The 22010-nt window shown below is 44.3% G+C and overlaps 2 protein-coding genes across 4 annotated transcripts in view; one reads left to right on the top strand and one right to left on the bottom strand.

Annotated features, from left to right (window-relative positions):
• The window catches only part of KIF20B (kinesin family member 20B), a 100843-nt gene extending 98512 nt beyond the window's left edge, over positions 1–2331 (bottom strand). For 2 of the 3 annotated variants that reach the window (XM_075841208.1, XM_075841209.1), the window contains exons 1-2: positions 2070–2331; positions 368–531 (exon numbers count right to left, since the gene is read on the bottom strand). In XM_075841208.1, the coding sequence (XP_075697323.1) occupies positions 368–526 (159 nt within the window). In that variant the 5' untranslated portion in view covers positions 527–531; positions 2070–2331. The remainder of the gene's footprint in view (positions 1–367; positions 532–2069) is intronic. The other variant, XM_075841207.1, reaches the window with a different exon arrangement.
• Positions 2332–5260: 2929 nt separating this feature from the next.
• LOC142662926 (uncharacterized) lies at positions 5261–21643 on the top strand. The gene is made up of 3 exons (XM_075841214.1): positions 5261–5632; positions 15891–16068; positions 21256–21643. The coding sequence occupies exons 1-3, from the start codon at positions 5306–5308 to the stop codon at positions 21540–21542; spliced, it is 792 nt and encodes a 263-aa protein (XP_075697329.1). The 5' UTR covers positions 5261–5305; the 3' UTR covers positions 21543–21643.
• Positions 21644–22010: the final 367 nt, after the last annotated feature.

The raw sequence follows: 22010 nt of genomic DNA, 5'->3' as shown, positions 1-22010 counted from the left end.
AACACAATATGTAATCACTCAAATAATAATTGTTTAACTAAAAAAAAAATTTGCTAGCGACACATTCCCTTTATGGTTGGGCTGTACCTGTACTTTTCACACCATTCCCCCGCCGCTCTTTGACAATCGTAGGATATGTAGATATTAATGTGATGTGTAGATATTAATGTGATGTGTTCTTGTGGAACACACATGACCATGGTGGCTAAGTAAAGCGAAACTATGGACAAAACCATGCTATCACTTGGGAATTTTAGGAGTCTACCATTTCAATATGGATTTCATACTAGCGGACTATTAGAAAAATAAATAAACTGAGTTATCCGGTTCTTTTGAAAAAAAAAAAAAAAAAACACACACTACTCACTTGGGTAGAATCAGACTCCGTGTCTTTCAGCAATAAAAACTGCTCTGATAGATTTTTTCTGATATCGTCCATCTCTTGTGGTTCATTTGTTGGATAGGTTATTTCCAATCCAAGATAGGAGGGTCTAGGAGGGGGGTGATGTTCTTCAGAGGGATTCATGATTACTAGGAAGACCACAGAAATTATTAATACATATTTATTAGAAGTACAAAAAAAAAATCCCCTTTTACCCTTAAAATAATGTAAATAATGAAATAAACATAATTGGTATCGCCACTTCCGTATCAATGCAAGTTATTACAGTACAAAGTTACTTATTCCGCACAGTAAAGGCATAAAAATTAAGCAAATAAAATGGATATCTTTTTGGGACTCTTCGCCTGCCAAAAATGTAATAAAAAAAGTGTCAGACTCTATTCTGCAGATAAAAAGGGCCGTTATGGTCTGTTTTTTTGGCCGTTTCCGTTCCGTGTTTCCGTTTTTAACGGCAGATTTTGACCCGTTTTTTTCCCTGTCCATTTTAAAACTGGATGAATTTCATTTGCAAAGTCTTTGCCACACTTCCACCTGCAGGTAGCGCCACACAGCCCACCTGCAGGTAGCGCCACACAGCCCACCTGCAGGTAGCGCCACACAGCCCACCTTTAACATAACACAGCCCCCCCCCCCAGCCAGCGTTCCAGGAGCGGAAACACCGGCCACAGGGATTCCGCTTCAGAAGTCCCTGTGTCCATATGTGAACAGTGAAGTCAGGGACTTCTCCTGGAGCGGAATCCCTAATCCCCAGCCACAGCGTTGCGAAAGCTGTGGCCGGAGACTGCGGATTCCGCTCCTACGGGGAGCAAAAAAAATACCCTCCTCCTCACATGCACTTCACATTATGAGGGGGAAGAGAGAGAGCGAGCAACGGAAGACACGGCCGTCACTTGGAACATATTCCAGTGATGGGCGTGTATTACCCGGCCCCATAGACTTCTATGGGAGCCGGGCGAACGGCCGAAAATAGGGCATGTCCCATTTTTTGACAGTCGGGTTTCTCGGGCCTTCAAAAAAAAAAAAACAAAAAAAAACAAAAAACACAATTGTATGAATAGCCCATTTCGGGTCTATTGTTCCTACTGCGGCTGTGAAACCAGGACGCGTGAATAGGGCCTTAAAAAAGGTCTGGTTTACTCTCCTGATTTGCAGTGACAAGGAACTCTTCAGTACAACTATAAGGCTATGTTCACACGCAAAACTGCTGTAAAATATGGAGACGTTTTCAAGGGAAAACAGCCTCTGATTTTCAGCTGTTTTTAAAGTATCAAGCCTTTTTGGTGTTGTTTTTCTATTGACCCAATTAAAAACTGTTCCAAAAAAAGCTCAAAAAGTGACATGCAGTTTTTACAGGGTGTTTGTCCCATTGAAATCAATGGACAAATGCTTGTAGGCGTTCAGCTTCCGCATTCTCAGGCATTTTTGCCCCAAAAGACTAATGAAAAAAAAGCTGCGTGAACCATAGAAATACAAAAAAATTCCCCAACTGCTCCTACGCTTACACACACACACACACACACACACACTCTCCCACACACACACACACTCACTCTCCTACACACACACACCCACTCTCTCTCTCACACACACAGTTTGCCGCTATCACTTCCCGCACTGACAAATAAGTAAACGAGAGTGACTATGAACACAAGAGAACGACACTCACGTTAGAGGCGGGTGAGGTGACTCTGTGTTCCGGCACACGATCCACTACACATCCCCAGGAGCTCCGGGCCGCAAACACAAGTGTCCAACTTCAGAGCCGCCGTTTTGTTTTAAATTCGTCCAATCCACAGCCGCCAGCCGAACTGCATGATGGGAGTAGGCGCGGTTATGCTGTTGCTATGGCGAAACCTGGCAGTGCTACGTCAGCTCAACCACTAGAGGCGAAACTTTAATAGAATATTTTGTCTTCCATACAGGAGCCATTTTGTTGGAGCTTTTCTTTTCCAGCTGAATGTAGCCTATAATCAATTCATTGCACTGTGCATATGATGGAAAGTGGATGCTATCCTCAGACAGGGCGACACAAAACAATAGAACCTCAATTACTGTGGCTAGTTGAAACTAGTAGTGTAAGGCTATGTTCACATCTGCGAAGTGACAGACTGGACACCAACGGTGCCCAGGCAAACCAATTAGGGGAGAGTCATGAAAACGATCTAACAGTAAAACTGTTGTTGTTGCTCATAGCAACCAATCTCAGGGCAATTTTCATTTTTTTTAAGAGAAGTGTAAAAAATGAAAGCTGCGTGGTGAGCAACAAGGCAGTTTTGCTGTTGGAAAGTTTATATGGATCTCCCCCACTGACTTTAATTGAGTCCGTCTTGTTTCCTTCATAGTTTTCGTCACTTTCCCAGACAAAATAGCGCTGTATGCTGCACTATTTTTTCCGGGATTTTTGGCAGAATCTGCAAGAGAGTTTATTTTTGTCCAAATTTTCAGCAGCAGAAAGCTGACAGAAAAAAAAAAGTATACTCACCTCCCATGGCGTTCCCGTAGCAATGCCTCCCTGGTCCCTCGGCTGTCTCTTCTGAACCGTCCTCCTGTGATGACATGTCATCTAATGTAACCGCTGCAGTGGTCATATGTGAGGAAACATCATCATAGGAGGCTGTGATAAGGGGACAGCGGATAAATGTAAGCACAGGGGTATTCTGGTTACAAGCCATCACCTATCCACTGGCTAGGTGATAACTGTTAGATCTGTGAGGATCTGACTGCTGGGAATCCCACCAATCGCCATATCCCCGTTCCCCCCAGCCGCAAGCCTCCAATGGACCGGCGCTGATGACGTCGGCACTGTCCAGCAGCACTAAAGTCATCAGCGCTGGTCCATCGGAGCACAGTGGAGGAGGTGGGGGGGGGGGGGGTCTCAGACTTCCAAAGAAGATCTCCACAAAAAAAGTCTGAGACAGTGGCGGACATTTTGAAGACCGCAGAGCGGGGAACTGGAACAGAGGAACAAAGGCTGGATCGTTTAGGAAGGGGGCAGCAGGTAAGTGGACTATACATGTTAAATGTATAGTACATTTTTCGGACTGGAGGGTCGCTTTAATTATAAAAGTCTAATAGATTGCCGGTCAGTGTAAAAACTCATGCACACTGGCACAGGGCCCCTAAAAATCTAACTGAAAATAAATTGCGACATGCTCCATCGGAGCTGTGTCCAGAGATATTGTTTCCAGGAAGCAATGGGAAAATATCTCCTAGCATATGGCATGCAATGCAGAGTTCCACAATTTTTTTCTGTTGGATTCGTATGGAGTCCGTCTGAAAATGGAATGGAATCATAATACGGCCATGTGCATGTGCCTTAAAGGGGTTACCCATCTTGGACATTTATGGTATATCCACAGAATTTGCCATAAATGTCCGATAGACGGGGGTCCCACCTCGCTGTTTCTGTAACTCCAGAACACCTTGTCAGACAGTGGCCAGGGAGCAGGGGGAGGTGAGCAAGATAGGACCTGGGTCAGGGGACCCCGTTCTAGAAATAGGTGCGGGTCCCAGTAGTGGAACCTGCATCTATCGGACATTTATGGCATATGCCGTGGATATGCTATAAATGTCCAAAATAGAAAAGCCCCTTTAACATTGATTGGCATAATACACTGTAGTACAGTAGCAACCTATTATAGAAAGTCATAGGTAAATGGGAAAAGGCTGGCACTGCTAAATATTGGACACAGCACTACACCTGTATGGAGTTTCTTTTCTACGCAATTCCACTTGATATCAGACTCAGCTAAACCATTTGCCCACGGGGTGCTCAGCGACCAAGACAGCACAACAGCTTGTAAGTATCTACAATAGTAGAACAAACGTTGCGGCACTCACCGACTTATGCAAACAATTTTTTTATTCAGCAATCATGATCAGTAAGATGCGGAAAAAGCCTACAGCCGTTTCACGTGGTCCTGCGTGTTGTCGAGGCCCAATTGAAGTAATTGCAGATTCACGTCCCTTAGGGTATGTTCACACAGCCTATTTTCGGCCGTTTTTCGGGCCGTAAACGCCCGAAAAACAAGCGAAAAATTGGGAGCAGAACGCCTCCATACATCGGCCCATTTATTTCAATGGGAAAAACGGCATTCTGTTCCGACGGCCGTTTTTTTACGCGGCCATTTTGAAAAGGTCACTTCTTGGGACGTTTTTAGAACTGTTTTTTATAGACTATTGAAAACAGCACCAAAAACGGCCGTAAAAAACGCTGCGAAAATCGTGAGTGGCTTAAAAAACATCTGAAAATCAGGAGCTGTTTTCCTTTGAAAGCAGCTCCGTATTTTTAGACTTTTTAGTCTAGCGTGTGATCATACCCTTAGTGGGAATAAAAAAAAGTTCTACAAAGTTTATTGAAAAAAAATTATCTAATGTTAAAAAAATACATCTTTTTTAACTATAAAGTTTTTTTAATGGGCAAAAGTAGTAAAATATAAATACAGAGTTTTCTTGTATTGTTGCAATCATAACAACGCATAACAACGCACACCGTTTATACCACAAGGTGACTATTATTAAAGAAAAAAAAAAAAAAAACAATGTTGAAATTGCTGTTTGTCCCTTCCCTCACTTAAAAAAAGTAATATATATATATACGGTATATATTTTGAAACATTTATCAATATTTTATATGTACCCCAAAATTGTGTCTTTGACAAAGACAACTTGTTTCGCAAAAAACAGACATCATTTAGATGGAAAATAAAGGGCCAAAATAGGCTATGTCTCTAAGGGGTTAAAAAAGGTGTTTGTGACCTGTTCTACAAAGTCTCTAGGTTTTGTGAAAGGGGTTGACATTTTGGGTTGCTGCCACTAGGTGGTGCTTTATGCAATGCAATGCAATACAGTTTCATAAGCAGCAAGGGCCTACTTGAAAACACATCCTTTACTCTTGTAAGCATGACTAGGGGGATAGCACTCATCCAAGGGGCTAGCCGGGGCATCGGTCTCCATTTCTGCAAGCTTCTAGTGTCATCCAGATACAAGACCAAAGTAATAGCAACATGCAGAGACCCACAGTCAGCCACAGATCTGCTGGCACTGAAACAGCAGCACCCGGATGTAGTCAGTATCCTGAGACTAGATGTAACCAGCCAGAGTGATATCCAGGAAACCGCTCAGGTGGTAGCGCAGAATTTTGGGAGCTTGGACCTTTTAGTAAATTCCTCAGCCATGTTGCACCCCAGCGGAAAGGGAGAAACCAGTCTCAGGGAAGTCTCAGCAGAGGTAAGCAAATTTGAAGGTTGCCAAAGATGTGACATTCGTTTCACCAATTTGATCACGTAGGGATAATCTTCACATTCATAGAAAAGGTCTTTCTTTCTTGTATAAATTTATGCTGAGAATTTCCCATGTGGGACAAGATCCTCGGGCTGTGCCATAAATGTCTGATCGATACGGGTCCCAGCTCTCGGTCGCCCCTATCTGCAGAATGCACACGTGCGGCCACCTCTTAATTTATTCTGTGCCTGGATGCGGCGGCCACCTCACCATGCTTGATAGGAGTCACGGGACCCCTACTCTCCGGATCCCCGCACAGTTCTGTCATATCCTGTGGAATAATACGAATAGGAATAACATTTTAAGTTATGATTTTTGCTATGACCAAAAATGGTTTTTTTCGCATGGAAAATCAACATTCTCTACACATACCAGTCCTTCTCAATGAATTAGAATATCATCAAAAAGTTAATTTATTTCAGTAATTCAATTCAAAAAGTGAAGCTTATATAGTCTATAGATTCATTACACACAGAGTGATCTATTTCCAGCATTTTTGTCTTTTAATGTTGATGATTATGGTAACCGTTAATGAAAACCCAAAATTTAGTGTCTCAGAAAATTAGAATATTTTATAAGCCCAATTTCAAAAATAATTTTTAATACTGAAATGTTGGCCTACTGAAAAGTATGTACAGTATCTGCCCTCAATACTTGATCGGGGCTCCTTTTTCATGAATTACTGCATCAATGCGGCGTGGCATGGAGGCGATCAGCCTGTGGCACTGCTGAGGTGTTATCAATGCGGCGTGGCATGGAGGCGATCAGCCTGTGGCACTGCTGAGGTGTTATCAATGCGGCTTGGCATGGAAGCGATCAGCCTGTGGCACTGCTGAGGTGGTATCAATGTGGCGTGGCATGGAGGCGATCAGCCTGTGGCACTGCTGAGGTGTTATCAATGCGGCGTGGCATGGAGGCGATCAGCCTGTGGCACTGCTGAGGTGTTATGGAAGCCCAGGTTGCTTTGATAGCGGCCTTCAGCTCGTCTGCATTGTTGGGTCTGGGGTCTCATTTTTCTCTTGACAATACCCTATAGATTCTCTATGGGGTTTAGGTCAGGCGAATTTGCTGGCCAATCAAGCTCAGTGATACTGTGGTTATTACACCAAGTATTGGTACTTTTGGCAGTCTGGGCAGGTGCCAAGTCCTGCTGGAAAATGAAATCAGCGTCTCCATAAAGCTTGTCAGCAGAGGGAAGCATGAAGTGCCCTAACATATCCTGCTAGACGCTGCGCTGACTCTGGACTTGATATAACACAGTGGACTTAGGCCTCATGCACACGACCGTAAAAACTCCCGTTATTACGGGTCGTAATTACGACCCGTAATAACGGGCTCATAGACTTCTATTGGCGACGGGTGCCTTCCCGTTTTCTCACGGGAAGGTGCCCGTGCCGTTGAAAAAGATAGAACATGTCCTATTTCAGGCCGTAATAACTGCACGGACAGTCCATAGAAGTCTATGGAGCTCTCGTAATTACAGGTGACTATGTGTGTGCACCCGTCATTACGGCAGCGTTGCTAAGCGACGTCAGTAAATAGTCACTGTCCAGGGAGCTGAAAGAGTTAACTGATCGGCAGTAACTCTTTCAGCACCCTGGACAGTGACTACCGATCAGTATAAACCTGTAAAAAATAAAAATAAAAGACTTTCATACTTACCGACAACTTCCTGCTTCCTCCAGTCCGGTCTCCCGCCCGTTGCCTTGGTGACGCGTCCCTCTCGACATCCGGCCCGACGTCCTGGATGACGTTTCAGGCCATGTGACCGCTGCAGCCAATCACAGGCTGCAGCGGTCACATGGACTGCCGCGTCATCCAGGGATGTCGGGCTGGATGTGAAGAGAGGGACGCGTCACCAAGACAACGGCCGGGTAAGTATGAATTTCTTTAACTTTTATTACAGAAAAGGCTGTCCCTTCTCTCTATCCTGCACTGATAGAGAGAAGGGGCTGCCGATTAGTGCAGTGCTATTTTGCCGCCAAAAACGTGCTCGTAAGTACGGGTGGAATACGGTTGACACCGGACCCATATTTACGGGCACGGGTTCGTAAATACTGGTGCAAAACGGGTGGAATACGTGTGACACCGGACCCGTATTTACGCCAGTATTTACGGGTGGGAAAAAATACGGTCGTGTGCATGAGGCCTAACACTGCTGCTCAGTGTCCAAAGTCCTGTTTTCAGATGAAAGTAAATTTTGCATTTCATTTGGAAATCTCGGTCCCAGAGTCTGGAGGAAGAGTGGAGAGGCGTCAATCCAAGTTGCTTGTGGTCCAGTGTGAAGTTTCCGCAGTCAGTGATGGTTTGGGGGTCATGTTATCTGCAGGTGTTAGTCCACTGTTATTTCAGGCTTTTTTTGGTGCCATTTCCGCGTCAAAAACAGTACCAAAATACTCAGTGTGAACAGGGCCTACTTCTCACAGCTGAGTTTGCTACTATTTTACCTTCTTTAGACAAGTCTCTGTGAGCCAAATACATCATTAGCGAACACAAGGGGTTCGCCTGTTCTGGACATCCTTTAATATTATTGTGAAGCACACTTTTGCAGCATTTCTTGGTCATCTCATTTGACCTATCACGTGGTACGAAATTGAGAACTGTGGACTCTAAACAATCAACTAGACCTATTTGAATCTCCCCCAGGTCGTCTTACTGGTGGGGTGATATGCTGCTTTATTACCTATTAGCTTCTTTCTCCTTTACGTCTGTCTTATTGGGTCTTGTCCTCCCTCTGTTCTTGTTTCCATGTATGTTAATAGTTAATTAGGATTCGCATGATTAGGGTATGTCCACATGTAACATAAACACTAAAGATTTTCCGCAATGGATTTCATTGCGGTATTTTTGACTCGTTTTACAGTAGCAGCACAAATCTCATCCACACACTGTGTAAAAAAAGACGCTGAAAAAACGTTCATGCATTGACGTGCGGTGTGTTTTTTTTTAATTTGCAGCATGTCAATTTATGCTTCGGAATTGCTGCTTATCTGTTGCAGGTTTTTCCCTAAAAAACCCTGCGATTTTTGAATCGGAAAAGCTATGATTCCGCCGCAGAAATCATAACTCAGAAAAAAAAAGCTTATACTTACCTAGATCTCTCTGCTTCTGCTTGCAGGTCGGCCTCCTGGGATGACATTTTATCTCATTTGACTACTGAAGCCAATCACAGGATGCAGCGGTCACATGTAATGAAAAGTCAACCCAGGAGGCCAGGCTGCAGGATATCTGAGAGATGTGTTGTCATGACTATGGGTAAGTATAATTTTTTATTTTTTTTTGTTGTTTTTTTGTGAAAACAAATTGAATTTTTGTTTTTATTTTTGTGTTATTGTAACAACTGTTATGTCAGTTATGTTGCTAATCCAAATATTGGTGCAACCAGATAAAGGTCTGTGCAGCATATGATCACAACAGACACCCCAGCCTCGGCTCACCAACAACTGAGGGGCATCTCATGGTTTGAGAAGCCCTGGTTTAGCTCGCAGATGAAAGCACAGTATCCCTTTAAAGGGAATGTGTCGCAAATGAAACTTTTTTTTTTTAAGTAAGTTACCTATTTCTATTATATTTTTTACGTTTTTTGCGGTATTTTTTTTTTTCTTCCACATGGTGGAAAGTATTAAAAATTAAATAATAATTTGACGTGTTTTTCTATGTTGGTCACCAGAGCGAGCACTTCCCAGAATTACAGCAAGGTGAATAAGGCAAAGCAACCTGACTCATAGCTGCCGTAAATGTGGGAGGGAATCTCACCCCCCCCCCCTCCTACAAGCCAGGAAAAGGTGTCTTCAAATTGCTAAGCAGTGTCCGGCTGCCATTTTGGGTGTGATTGTTGAAATGCAGCTGGCAGAAGCTATAGGACACACCAAAAGTCTAAGGGTATGTTCACACGCTTACTAAAAAAGGGAAAACAGCTCCTGATTTTCAGCCATTTTTTTATCAAACTTGCGTTTTTGGCGGCGTTCTTTGAGCTGTTTTTCTATAGTCAATGAAAAACGGCTCCAAAAAATCCCAAGAAGTGATATGCACTTCTTTTTGGCGGGCGTCTTTTTACGTGCCATTTTTGGAAAATGGCCGCGTAAAAAACGCCCCATCGGAACAGAACGCCGTTTTTAGACGTTCTGCTTCCGATTTTTCAGCCGTTTCTCGGGACGTTTAGGGGCCTAAAAACGGCTGAAAACACTGCGTGACTGAATGACTTTTCAGTTGACAGGTTCACACGGCGTGTATTTGACACGGTTTTTTTGCGCATTTTACATGCCTCTCCGGCTAAATGTCTTTATCCCTCCATCCTGCTGACAGTCTCCTCCAGGATCACCACCCAATACTGCTGACAGTCTCCTCCAGCGTCCCCACCCAATCTTGCTGACAGTCTCCTCCAGCGTCACCATACAATCTTGCTAACAGTCTCCTCCATCATCACCACCCAATCTTGCTGACAGTCTCCTTCAGCGTCACCATACAATCTTGCTGACAGTCTCCTCCATCAGCACAACCCAATACTGCTGACAGTCTCCTCCAGCGTCACCATACAATCCTGCTGACAGTCTCCTCCAGCATCACTGGTATTAGGCCTGTATTGGTTTCAGCCTCTTAGTGTAAATAAGAATGTTCCCATTCACTGATGGCAAGCAATGATATTGAACTTGATACACAAAGGATAGTAGAAAGTTGCATAGCTTTTCATTATACTATGTTTGGGCTTAGTTTACATGAAACATGAAAATTCCCTTCGTTAATACTGTGTTCATTATAATGGATGATGTAGATCAGAAGAAGCATAGCTGGAAACTAAATGTCCTATTAGCATACATTAAAGGGTAACTAAACGTTCAACAAACTTCTGACGTGTCATAGTGACATGTCAGAAGTTTTGATTGGTCGGAAAAAGCCAAATAGAAACGAAGCGGCTCAGCGCTAACACAAGCAATTCTGCTGCTTAGTTTTGGCAATTGGTGGGGGTCTCAGTGCTCGGACCTCCACCAATCAAAATTTATGACATGTCACTATGACATGTAGTTTGTTGAACGTTTAGTTACCCTTTAAGTATTAAAAGTGGAATGTCCTTTTGAGAAGTTTTCTTACCAAATACTACATTACATTTCAACTAGATATAAAAAGTCTGAAAGCTGGGAACCAGACAGATTATACCAGGCCCTCGTTTCCGGAGGAGTTGTGCTCTAGGCTGTACAGTCCCTCTACATAAAAGTGAATTGAGGGTGCCGAAAAAAGCATGTAAGAATGGATAATTTAGTGAGAAAAAAACCCTTTAAGATGACTGTAGATGTAAGGATTTAATATTGATCGTGCAACTTTGTAATTACATTTTATCAAAAATTATTGTTCGTTTTTGAGCTACAGCTGCTTTGTATCCTGTATACAAAGCAGCTGTATCTTGCATTGAGACCTGAATTCGTCAGGTAAGCGGCACTGACGGGTTCAGTGAAAGCGAGTCACGCAGGATCCGCCTGTTATCGATCAGGTCCAAGTTATGAACTTAGAAGTGATAGATAGAAACTCCATCCTTCGTGTCAGAGACACGCAGGCCCCGCTGTCACCGAACCCGTCAGTCCAGATACAGGTTTCAGCACACGACACCGTTGCTCTATATACAGTGTACAAAGCAGCTGTATCTCAAAAAGTAAAAATTATTTTTAATAAAATGTAATTACAAAGTTGCACCGATACACATTTTTATTTTAAAACCAACCCGTTTTCAAATGTGTACAATGCCTTTAAAAGAGAATATGTTTACATTGGTCCTTGCAACACTATTGTTAAATCTGCTCCAATATGTACATTGATCTTTCATGCGTCATGTCCTTATGAGGATGAGGCAATGTAAATAAACACTGCAAATATTTTCACAAAGTTTTAGTACATTTAGTACTAGTTCCATTTAGGCTCTGTTCACATCTGTGTCCGAGACTGTCATTTTTGTCGGACAAAATAATGCAGCAAGCTGCATTATTTTGTCCGGCAAAGCAACAGACAACGTGAAGGAAATGCAATGGAACCCATTAAAGTCAATGGGTTCCATCGGGCGCCGTTGGTTTGCGGTATTCAACAGATCGACGGCACCGTTTTTTTGCTATTCTGTTCCTATGACAGAGCAGAGCAACGGAAAACCCTGACAAAGATGTAAACAGAGCCTAAATCTTGTGTAAGCAATAAATAAATAAAAATACTCAGATAAATTATACATACAGCGCGCGTATGGTGGGGGAGTATGGAGCGGGCTCACGGGCTGAGTGTGTTACAGCTGACACTTCCGGGTAACAAGCAGGATCCTGCTCGAGCTCGATTCTGCTCCTTTAACCAGTTAAATTCAGCAGTCAATAGCAACCGCAGCATTTAAATCATTAAAAACAGGGGGGCGACCTCCTGTAATGTTCCAATGCCCCCCTCCCCCGCGGCAAGATCGGGCGGTGCCGTTGGTTGGCATGGCAGCCTAGGGGCCTGATGAAGGTTCACAAGTCTGCCATCTTTGTACTCCTCCGGCGGGGCTTCATAGGAGACAGAATCAAAATATACTGCAATACATTAGTATTACAGTATATCGTGCAATCGATCCAACGATCACTGGTTCAAGTCCCCTAGGGGGACAAGTAAGAAACAGTCAAATAAAAAGATGTAAATTTAAAAAAGAAAAACTTTTTCCATTTTCGCTCAAACACAATGTAGAAAAAATAAAAAAATTATATTTAAATAACTGGTATCGACGCGTCTGTAAAAGTCTGAACCATTACAATATATCATTATTTAGTCCGCACGGCGAACGCCATAAAAAATGTAAAATGAAAACCGTCAGAATTGCTGTTTTGTGGTCGCTTCATCTAGCACAAAAAAATTAAATAATTGATCAAAAAGTCTCATGTACACCAAAATGGTACAAATATAAACTAGGGCTCGCCCCACAAAAAATAAGCACCCATACTGCTAAATCGACTAAAAAATTAAAAAGTTATGGCTCTTAGAATATGGCGACAAAACTAAAATTTTCTTTTTAACAATCGTATTTTCCTTGTAAAAGTAGTAAAAAAAAAAAAATAAATATATACATTTTGTATCGCTGTAATCGTATTGACCCGGAGAATATATTTAAAGAGGCTCTGTCACCAGATTTTGCAACCCCTAACTGCTATTGCATCAGATAGGCGCTGCAATGTAGATAACAGTAACGTTTTTATTTTTAAAAAACGAGCATTTTTGGCCAAGTTATGACCATTTTTGTAGTTATGCAAATGAGGCTTGCAGGTTTGCAGGTAAGTAGCTACATCGACTTACCTGCTAACGCCGATGCTGCTGCAGAATCAACTGAAGCCTCTGGTGCCGGTGTCCTCGCTCGTCTGACACGATGCAGGACCTGTGAGTGACGACACAGCGTGATCTCTCGAGAACACGGCTGTGTCTGCACTGCCAGAAGCTGGGCGTTCTGAAGAGAAGTGGATGATACCAGCTAGTAAAAGTATTAAAAACGCCCCGATGTACGCACATAATACACGCCCACTTGGACTTTTACTTTTAAACACACCCACTTGGACTTTTGCAAGCCTCATTTGCATAACTACAAAAATGGTCATAACTTGGCCAAAAATGCTTGTTTTTTTAAAATAAAAACGTTACTGTAATCTACATTGCAGCGCCTATCTGCTGCAATAGCAGATAGGGGTTGCAAAATCTGGTGACAGAGCCTCTTTAACATGCCGTTTTTACCGTGAACGCCGTAAAAACAAAACCACCAAAAAGATTGAGGAATCTCTGTTTTTTTCCCGATTCCACCCCATAAATATTTTTCCCCAGTTTCCCACTGCATTATATGGTACAGTGGTACAAAGTATGGGAGCACGGCCCTTAAAAAACTAAAAGTAGGACAAGCTCCATAGTTCCCGGCACGGTCACCTATCCATAGCAATATGGAAAGGTGTCCATGGCCAATAGTACCGGGCGGGTCCGTAGTTGCGGTCCGCAATTACAGAGATTTTTTACAGTCGTGTGCATGGGGCCTAAGGCCGTAGTAATAAAGTTTAAAAAAAAATACAAATACACAGAAAAAATATTTTATTGAAATAAAAACCGTCCACACAATTCTCGTTAACCATTTTATTGAGAATAAAAAAAAAGGCATCATTGAAGTAGTCCTCGAATCCGACGTAGTCCAATGACCAAATCTGTAAAGAAGACACAAAAAAATTATAATTTGTAACACATGTGGTAGGCTTAGATAAAGGTCCCATGTGTGATCCTGTCTGTTGGACCCTGTATCTATCCATGTGGTTGGCTTAGATACAGGGCCCAGCAGACCGGATCACACCATCTAAGCCTACCACATGGTAGGCTTAAAGGGGTTGTCCAGTCCCTAAAAATTGATGGTCTATCCTCAGTATAGGCCACCAATTGCTGATGGGTCGGGGTCTGACAGCCGGTACCCCTGCCAATCATCTGTTTTGAAGGGGGTGCAGCAGCTGCTTCCCCTGGATTCCAGTCACTTGCTCACACTGTAAATCGCTGACACTCATCAGCTATTGATGACCTATCCTGAGGATAGGCCATCAATTTTTAGGGACTGGATAACCCGGGACCCAGCAGACAGTAATAGTATACTTACCCTCCTCTTTGGATCCAGCTGCAGCGGAGGTCCTTACTCCATCCAGAGTCGGGATGTTGTGCGTGGTACACAGTGTCAGGATATTGTGCGCGGTGCACAGCGTCGTGACGTCATGCGCGGCGCACAGCGTTGCGATGTCATGACGCGAAGAGACGTCAGGACCATTGCTGCGCTCCGGAAGGAGGAGGGTAAGTATACTGTCAGTCACTATAGTAATGGGGGCACGTGTAGTTTGTTACATAGGCTCCAGTTACTATAGTAACTTTATAGACGTGCGGGGGGGGGGGCACAGGCCCCACTGGCTTCGGGGCCCAGCCGCTGTTGTGACCGCTGCAACCCCTATAGTTACGCCACTGGTAGTCCCATTGTATCTTGAACATAATGCAATTTGAGACCCTAACTGTAAGAAAGGCTAGTAATTGGTTTTGAAGCAGCCAAAATAAGAAAAAATTATTAAAGCTCTTCCCCAGTCTATGGCAGCTATGTGAGCTTGAACTACATAAACGTACTGGTGTCAAGTAGCATTGCTGCAGTATACACAAATGTATAAGCTTATTATTGTTCGCCTGGGGGAGCCAAAAGATAGGATTTTGATGGCATCTACCCAACCTTTTGTTGTAAGGGTGGGAATTAACATTCTCTATTTAAGGTGGCCATACATATTCCATAAAGCTTGTTTGGCCTACAGTGATATTTCTCCCACACTCAACCATAAACTTGTTTATTTCAATAGGCGGAGGGAAAGAAGCTGCTGCTAGAGCCAACATGCACAATCCTTCTTTTTCCTCGACATCTATAGTGGGAGGATAGTCGGGTGACCCCCATGCACATTAGATTCGGCGTCGTTTTACCTAATGTATATGGGCACCTTTAGCCTCTATTGGTAATGAGAAGGAGCCAACCTTAATCATAGTGAGTATAAAGGCTGGAAGGCAAGCTTCTAGGGCGTTTCATCCAAAGCAAAGGGCAGGGGATAAAAGAGCCCGGATTGTGGAGCTAACTTTGAATGACATGTCTCGGTTGCCAATATATGTAAAACCCTGACCTTGGTATCTATTGGAGTTGGTCAAAGAACAGGAAGACATTAGATTCAAACATATGAGAAACCGTAGCTACCCCAGTGATAATCCAGAATTGAGCATCCTGCAGGCCATGCAAATATGGCACGCCAGGATTATTCCACAATGGCGTTTCAGCCATTATATCCGTGTACTGAGAAGAAGCCTTAAGCAGGCCCTACACATTAGATTGTTATTGGTTAAACCCGCCAATTGAATTGGGATCCGCCAACAATCTAATGTGTATGGGGTGTCCTGATGGCAGGGAAAAAAGGATTGGCATGTTAGATTTCAACATCCCCGATCCTTTGTTCATGCAGGACATAAGCCGCTGGCAAAGAGTTCTGGCAGCGGCTTATTCTCCTCTCCTTATTGAAATAGTCATGCATACTTACGTCTCGACTGGCCTTTTTCTATGGTATATAAATGCATTGTTCTTTTAAATGCATAGTAATGTAACTATTTTAATGCAGAGGAACTGATGTATATTATTTGTTTTGTCTATTTTCTTATTTTGTCATGTTTTTCTCTCTAGGGTCTCTCTTTGGCACTTGCTACAAACACAATAGGCCCATTGATGATGGCAAAATATTTCTCACCACTTCTCATGAAAGGAAGGGGAGCATTTGGAGCACAGTCATCGGACGAGTCCAAGCGACACAATGCCATTTTAGTTAATATGAGTGCTAAAGTAGGCTCTATATCTGATAATGGTAAGAATTAGCTGCCCGTATGTGTCTTCTGTTAGGGTTTGTATTGTTGAAAAGTAAAAAAATTGTTCTGTTGGGTCCATATTTTTTACCATTATGTCTCCAGTACACGTATATAACTGTCTCATCTTTAGTCATCTGGCATATAGATAGCTGGAGTACATCTTCAAGATTTTAAAGGAAAAGTTTACTTGAACACATCTTCTGAAGATGTCATTGATGTGGGTCTAAGAACTTAATGCCCTGCCAATTGCCAAAATGAAGGGGCTGTTATGCTTCTCCTAGCTTTTTGCTTGGACCCTTCATTCTAAGAATGTTCTGACATGTCATTGATAAAGACTAACATCCACGGACCGTCGGGACTGCTCACCCCCCGAAGGCCGCAGCCATGGACTTGTGAGCGCTGGTCCGCATCTCCTCCCCAGGAGATGCTAGCGCTCACTTCCGCTCCACTCTGCTGTGTCCCATAGGGTGCACGCACACGCTTGCGCCCGGCTTTAAAGGGCCACTGCGCGCACAGCTCATCCCATCCTGATATACACCGACCACATGAACCTCACTTACCTCCAGTCGGCTCAACGGCTAAACCCTCGTCAAGCCAGGTGGTTGCTGTTCTTCACCCGTTTCCAATGTGTTTTGTGCTCCACTACCATCCTGCTGACAAAAATGTGTGGGCCGATGCCCTATCCAGGTCGTTTGAGACAGAGGATATTGTGGAGTCCCCCCAATGTATCAGACCCGTCCTGGATTATTACGGCAAATCCTCTGCAAGTTAGAGACATCCCTCCGGGAAGGACTTTTGTGTGGTTGGCAGACAGGAGGAGAATCCTTCGCTGGGGACACAGCTCCAAACTGACTGGACACGCGGGTGTTCATAAGACTTGACATTTCTGGTGGCCCAAAGATGTAATGAACTTTGTCTCTTCCTGTGCTGTGTGTGCTTCAAATACGGATGCTCACACCATGCCTACCGGTCTGCTCCAACCTCTGCCTGTACGCAATGCCCCTTGGCAGCACATTGCAATGGACTTTGTCACTGACCTCCCTCCCTCAGCTGGATGCAATACTGTCTGGGTGGTGGTGGACCGGTTTTCGAAAATGGCAGATTTTATCCCGCTGACCGGCCTACCTTCTGCTCCCCCGACTGGCAAGTCTCTTCATTCAGCACATCTTCCGCTTGCGTGGCTTGCCCCTTCACTTCGTGTACGATCGGGGATTTCAATTTACCTCAAAATTCTGGAGAGCCCTCTGTAAACTCCTGGATGTGAGATTAGACTCAGCCTATCACCCCAGTTCAATGGGTAAGTCGAGAGGATTAACCAGATCATGGAGAATTATCTCTGCCTGTAAAGGATCTGCCAGACACAGCTTCTGTGTCGATGCCCGTGGTTAATCAGTCTGCTCCTAAGTCTGATAGAGTGACTCGATCTGCTACCACTCAGACTGGGAGGCTGAGGAGTGGGAGAGCCTATCACAGCCTGGCCAGACGGAGCTAGCTACCGCCCTCTGTCTATTTATACCTTCATTTCCTGCTCCTTCTTTGCCTGTGATTCTGCCTGTTTCCTGGCTCTGCTGCTACTGCTTGTACTATTGTCCTCTGCTTCATATTGACCCTGGCTTTACTGACTACTCTCCTGCTCTGCGTTTGGTACCTCGTACACTCCTGGTTTGACTCGGCTCATTCACTACTCTTGTTGCTCATGCTGTTGCCGTGGGCAACTGCCCCATTTCCCTTAGCTTCTGTGTACCCTTGTCTGTTTGTCTGTCATGCACATATTGAGCGTAGGGACCGTCGCCCAGTTGTATGCCGTCGCCTAGGACGGGCTGTGCAAGTAGGCAGGGACTGAGTGGCGGGTAGATTAGGGCTCAGCTGTCTGTCTCCCTACCCCGTCATTACACTGCCACTTCATCTCCATGCAGCATGATGACTGGGTACAGTTTCTTCCATGGGCCGAATTCTCGTATAACAACCACACAAGTGAGTCCACCACTTCCACACCATTCTACATTGTGTACGGTCAACATCCTAGAATCCCTCTTTCTGTGTCAGCTACATCTTAGGTACTTGCAGCTGACTCTACATTTGGGGACTTTCTGCAAATCTGGCCCCAGACCCGGTCCTCTATTCTGCTGGCAGTTGATCGCATGAAGCGAAAGGCGGATAGAAGAAGAGAGCCGCCCCAGTATCTTCCGGGTACCAAAGTCTGGCTGTCCTCCAGGAATATCCGTCTGATTGTGCCTTCATACAAATTTGCTCCCAGGTTCCTCTGACCTTTTCAGATCCTGCAACAGATTGACCCTGTCTCCTACAAACTTCGGATGCCTCCTACCCGCAGAATTCCCAACTCCTTTCATGTGTTCCTCCTGAAGCCTGTGGTCCTGAACTGCTACACTAAAACCCCTAGCCCTGCAGTGCTCCCATCGGTTCATCCGATGTGTTTGAGGTAAAGGAGATCCTGGACTTCAAAAAAGTAGGAGGAAGAACTCTTTATTTGGTGGATTGGAAGGGGTTTGGTCTAGAGGAGAGGTCCTGGGAGCCAGAAGAGAACATCAATGCCCCTACCCTCATGAAGAATTTCCTCTCTCGCTCTGGCCCCAAGAAAAGGTAACTATAACTGATACTGTAACATCCGCGGACCGTCGGCACTACTCACCCCCCTGACGGCCGCAGCCATGGACTTGTGAGCGCTGGTCCGAATCTCCTCCCCAGGAGACGCCAGCCCTCACATCCGCTACACTCTGCTGTGTCCCGTAGGGTGCGTGCACTCGCTCACGCCTGGCCTTAAAGGCCCAGTGCGTGCACATGTTTAACATCACTAATTCGCCCATGATCACCTTGGACTTAAGTAGGGCCCCACCCTTTTGCTCATTGCCTGAGTGTTGTTCGTATTCCTCTGTTAGTCTTGCAAATGGTCCCTTTAGTGTTATCCTGTTCCCGTTGTTCCCGTGCACTGCTACCTGTATCCCGTGTTGTAGTTGTTCCTGTTCCCACTACAGTGTTGGAGTTGAGTTCTGCCATCTTCCATGTCTGCTGTAACGACGGGGATAGGGAAACGGACAAGTGAGCCCTAATCTACCCGCCACTCTGTCCCTGCCTACTTGCAACGACCCGCCCTAGGCGACGGGGTACAAATGGGCGGCGGTCCCTACGCTCAGTAAGTGCACGAGACAAACATACAAGGGAATACAAAGCAAAGGGAAAGGGGCAACACCGTGAGCAACCAGAGAGGTGAACGAGCCAAGTCAAACCAGGAGTGCACGAGGTACCAAACGCAGAGCAGGAGAGTAGTCAGTAAGCCAGGGTGAGTATGGAGCAGGATCAAATAGTTAGGAGCTGTAGCTGGGCCAGGAAACCACACGACAAGCAAAGGAGGAACAGGAAAGGCAGGTATAAATAGACAGAGGGCGGGAGCTAGCTCAGTCTGGCCAGACTGCGATAGGCTCTCCCACTCCTAAGCCTGCCATCCTGAGTGGTGGAAGATGGAGTCAGTCTCAGAGACGTAGATTCAGGTGCAGACTGATTACCTATGGGAGTTAACCCTGAAGCTGTGCCTGGCAGATCCTTTACATCTGCTGTGTTACACCGCATCTGGTGTCATCTGTCTCGTCTGCATCACCTGCCAAGATCCCATCTGTGCCTAGCTGTTGCTACTGTCTGGACTATCACAGGTACTCTCATGCTTGGACTATATATATTAACTTGGTACACTGTAGTTTGGACAGATACGGTGATGCGGCTCAGTGGGCTCACACACCCAGAGATCGTGACAAAGACATTGGTGGTTTTCGAATTACTGGAAAAAAGGGGGTCCACTAAAAGAAGCTCCTTTATTCTGGTTATTAGTGGGGAAAATGCATGTTCATGATTAGATAAAAAAAATTATATAAGAGGCCTCCTGTACACAGCCATTTTCGAGAGCCATATAACATATATACAGACATCTACCTGTCCAGCATAGCTGAGCGCACATTTCCATGATGGGATCAGTAGTCTTAATTGTCAGCAGAAGACCTAGATAGTGGAAGATAACAGAAGACCTAGTAGGGCTCCTTGTACACGGCTTGGGATCTTTTTCACAGGACCCATGTCATCACACCAGTAGAATTTTATAGACCCATGCTATACCTTCGTGTGCCTCTGATTTTACACTGAAGCAGATTCTTTAGCATCGTGGCAAGCTCCAATGCATGCCATTCTAAGGGTATGTGCACACGATGAGAGGCTTTTACGGCTGAAATGACAGACTGGTTTCAGGAGAAAACAGCTGCCTCGTTTCAGCCGTAAAAGCTCCTCCTCGTATTATGCGAGGCGTCTGTGACGCTCGTAAATCTTGAGCTGCTCTTCATTGACTTCAATGAAGAATGGCTCAAATTACGTTGCAAAGAAGTGCCCTGCACTTCTTTGCCGAGGCAGTCAATTTACGCTTTGTCGTTTGACAGCTGTCAAACGACGACGCATAAATTACAGGTCGTCTGCACAGTACGGTGGCAAACCCATTCAAATGAATGGGCAGATGTTTGCCGACGTATTGTAGCCCTATTTTCAGGCGTAAAACGAGGCATAATACGCCTCGTTTACGCCTGAAAATAGGTCGTGTGAACCCAGCCTAAAGGGTATTCTCCCTTAGAAGCAATGGCTCACAGAGGCACCACGTGGTGGTACACAAAGAGCACATCTTCAGCAACGCTGTCTTGAACAAATCTTTTATATTGTGGGAAATACCTGGCCTTGACAGTCACTGTGAGCACTTGGCCTAAATTACAACTATTCAAATATCATCTGGCAGAGGACTAGATCTGACAAGTGTTGTTACGGATGGTGTAACTTACATTAGAATTAAATGCGATATGTGAAGCAAATTCCTTTTGGATGTGTTGTAATAAAAATAAGTCATTTAATTTAGCTGGGTTAAATACCAAATATCTGATCACCTAAATGGGTTAGTCTCTGTATGCATGTAAACTACTGGTGTAAAGAGGATGTATTCTGTATTGTTATGACCTCCTTCGGGCTAATGGTGCCGTATGTACCTTAAGCGTGTACGCCGGGAGCTTTCCCAACATACACGCTAAACGCAGTGCAATAATAAGATGTAAAGGGCACCTTAGAAGGATGTTTTCAACTATAGAATTGTTTTGCTCTTTGTTCTAATCCGGATTTTAAGAAATTATTAATTTCTATATCTTTAGGACTAGGAGGGTGGTACAGCTACAGGATGTCTAAGTCCGCTCTAAATATGGCTACCAAATGTCTTTCTATTGAGCTGGGAAGAGGAAAGAACAAAGTGGTCTGTGTTTCTCTGCATCCAGGAACAGTGGAAACAAACTTGTCAAGACCTTACCACAAAAATGTCCCCAAAGAGAAGTTGTTTACTCCTGAGCAATCTGTGTCCTATCTAATGACCATTGTTGACGGCCTAAACATGGACCGGACTGGAAAATGTTATTCATGGAATGGATCGGAATTGCCTTGGTGAATTATTTTTTTTTCTATACTGTATGTGAAATATCTGAATAGTTTTTGTAACCTCCAATCGCTAAGTTACCTTAGTCAATTATTACAGCATCTTTTAGGACATGACTTTTAACTTTATTTCAGTATATAGTTTCACCTAATATATATGCAAAAAAATATTATAGCTTGGGTACAGCTAGATATGGACAACCTTGTATTGTGCAATTTAAAGGCTCTTATGAGGCTAAAGATGACCATAGGCATCTATCTTCCCTGAACAGTATTTCTATGGAGAGCGTGAGGGCTTGTAGTTTAAATCCAACCTGCCCGAAGCCTGTTTCTCCCAAAAAGAGGTGTCCTGGACAGTCATGATGTCCCTATAGACATGAGATTGATGACAGGACAGAATGAAAGTATTGACTATGGAAGAGAGCTATGGAATGATTTGGAGATGTGGGGCACTCTGCAATGCCTCTTAATTGTGTCCCCT

This window comes from Rhinoderma darwinii, chromosome 11, assembly GCF_050947455.1.
Source record: "Rhinoderma darwinii isolate aRhiDar2 chromosome 11, aRhiDar2.hap1, whole genome shotgun sequence".
Lineage (NCBI taxonomy): Eukaryota > Metazoa > Chordata > Amphibia > Anura > Rhinodermatidae > Rhinoderma > Rhinoderma darwinii.
The sequence above is the reverse complement of the archived record's forward strand: the minus strand, read 5'-3'. Positions and strand labels throughout refer to the sequence as shown.